This window comes from Montipora capricornis, chromosome 7 (assembly GCF_036669925.1).
Source record: "Montipora capricornis isolate CH-2021 chromosome 7, ASM3666992v2, whole genome shotgun sequence".
NCBI lineage: Eukaryota > Metazoa > Cnidaria > Anthozoa > Scleractinia > Acroporidae > Montipora > Montipora capricornis.
Window position 1 is genome coordinate 18354515 of NC_090889.1, and position 2500 is coordinate 18357014.

The window sequence follows — 2500 nt, forward strand, 5'->3', positions numbered from 1 at the left end:
GTTATATATTAGGAGCAACAGTTTTGAATTTAAGCTGTTAAGCAATTTTTCCTTTTACAATCTATGGCCACTCCAGTCTGTTATGATCATACGCACTGGCCCTTCCTTTGGTTTTCAAACTAAACATGCACATAAGCCACAAGCTTAATGTGTTTGGCTTCTCTGACCTGCATAGAACTTAATCAAAGTTCAAACTCACTTTTAAACACTGTCTAACACTGTCCTTAAAGCAGGTGAAATCTTTCCGTTTGTAGCAGCCTCCTTCACCAGCTTCATTGTGCTGCTAATGCAGAGTGGACATTTATCATCACCAGAATTTGACTTAAGCAGTCCACAGTAGCAGTGCGAGACATTTTTCTCTGCTACCCTCTTGGGAATGTAGGAGTCACAAGCTTTCTTCTTTTCTGCGCGGTAGGTAATGCTGTAGGGATCTAATTCTCAAAGCCACACCATAGAGATATATTCATGCCTAAAAACCATCCACCACCTCTGGTTTTTGTTAACGTTACAAGTGTTTTGTACATAAGCCGCAAGTTTAATATGTTTGGCTTCTCTGCCCTGCATGGAATTTAATCCAAGTCCAAACCCACTCTCCTTAAATAGTTGTTGGGTGCTGTAGGGGATTGCATATCCAATTGTCCATGTTGTGGGGTTGGTGCCATCAAGAAAAAGGGCGTGAGTATTGAAATACAGTTGGCACTTGCTTTCAAGCTCCACCAACTGTTCTCTACTAATTTCCACCCTTGAAAACAGTGACCCACTGTCTCGTAGTTGTAAAGCTGAAAATGCTAGAGCATGCAATTTTACTTTGATTGAACTTGAAATGTTGGCAATGCCTAAGAGGACTTCAATTAGGAGCCCAAAGTTCCAACAAAATCTCTTGGACTCCAAACCTGTAAAGCGATAACTGTATTGAAGCCCTTTCTTTCGCTTCTCAGAAAACCAACGGCAAAAATTTTTGTACAGACGTCCACACTTCATGCGTTCTTTTACACAATTAAGGAACGTAACTATAGGGCAGGAAGTTGGCAAATCTGATAAAACTACTGCAGCCTTCAATTGATTAGAATTTGTGTACTGCATGGCGACAGTCAAGCAATTGGTAAACCACTGTTGCCAACCATTGTTAATGCTGTGCAATGGATCAGGCTTTATCAAGTTAACAAATTTTCCAAGGGGTGGTATAAACTCCTGCTTGGAAAGGTAATGTAAAGTAAATGTAAGATTTAGAGTAGACCAAAAAAATAAAATAAAAATCAAACTACTTCTAAAAATTTTAAATAAGAGCAAAATTAATAGACCAATTTCGATATATTGAAATTCATTCCGAAAAGGCATCATCTCGAGGCTCTGGGGAATAAACTCTTACAATATATTTATTCCCCAGAGCCTCGAGATGATGCCTTTTGTTTCGGATTGAATCTTAATATATCGAAATTGGTCTATTGAACAGCATTAAAACATACTCTACCTGGATTTGTTTTGTGCTATGAATTTTGTAACTTCACTCCTCTGCTTCTTGTCAGGATCTTTTAGGCGCTTTTTAAATTTTTGAACCTTTTTTGCCACTTCTAATCTCTTTTCATAACTCCATGGCTGCCAGGTTGCATCCGAACCTCCTATAGAGCCAAACATTGTGTGCTTGTTGCTTTGTGAGACATTTGCAAATGGGGAAAAATATGTTGCAGCATTGTTCAACTCTCCTGAGAAAGAGGAGGCCCACTTCATGTCTGAAGGAATTAATTTCATGGCAAATCTTACTTGATACCCCTTCTCAGTGGTCAACCATTTGTTTTCCACTTCTTCCATTTCTTTTGTAAGTTGTTGTGTGTAGGCTTTCATCAAAGGGTGGTCCTCCTCACAGTTGGCTCCCAGCAGGAGGTGATTTTCATTGCAACTCTGGATGCGACTTAACAGGTTTAGGATACTGACTAAGTAGGCTGCAAGGATGATTATAAGAACATAACAGATCACGATCAGTACAGCAGAAGTGGTCACTACCACAGCTATGTTATGCCCCCAAGTGATATAAAGAAGTACTAAATATAAGAATATTAACATTGTTCATATGGGCCCTTACTTACACAATGAAATGCATGTGAAAGATTGTTCACAGTATCCTGAGGTACAACTAAGCTCTAAAAGATATACTGATAATTCAAAAGTTTCGTGCAGCGATTTTACATAAACTGGCCATTCATGTTATTCTAAACTAACTAAACAAGCTTACCAGTGGCGCAATCATCTTTACCAAATGGTGCACCATCTGCCCCTATAGCAACCCAGAATAGTCCCTCTACACCATGAAACCAATGAAGCATGGGGATTTGTTTATGAAGATCCATATACAGATCAGCAAGTTTCAGGAGATATGATTTAAGTGGTCTGTTAACGCCAGGAACACATTCTGTAGATAGCTCTGTGGCTAGTGTTTGTAAATCTCTCACTTCTTCAACATCAATAGTTTTCAAAAAGGACATCAGAGTTTTATAGGGTAAAG

General features: G+C 38.9%; 2 protein-coding genes across 2 annotated transcripts in view; both read right to left on the reverse strand.

The window, feature by feature from the left end:
• LOC138055738 (uncharacterized) overlaps nt 1-2500 on the reverse strand; it is a 34077-nt gene that overhangs the window by 24670 nt on the left and 6907 nt on the right. The window lies entirely within an intron of this gene.
• The window catches only part of LOC138057566 (uncharacterized), a 3116-nt gene that overhangs the window by 141 nt on the left and 475 nt on the right, over nt 1-2500 (reverse strand). The window contains exons 1-3 of the mRNA XM_068903540.1: nt 2231-2500; nt 1472-1940; nt 1-1267 (exon numbers count right to left, since the gene is read on the reverse strand). The exon at nt 1-1267 is cut by the window's left edge and continues 141 nt beyond it; the exon at nt 2231-2500 is cut by the window's right edge and continues 475 nt beyond it. Coding sequence (XP_068759641.1) covers nt 439-1267; nt 1472-1940; nt 2231-2500 — 1568 coding nt within the window. The 3' untranslated portion in view covers nt 1-438. The remainder of the gene's footprint in view (nt 1268-1471; nt 1941-2230) is intronic.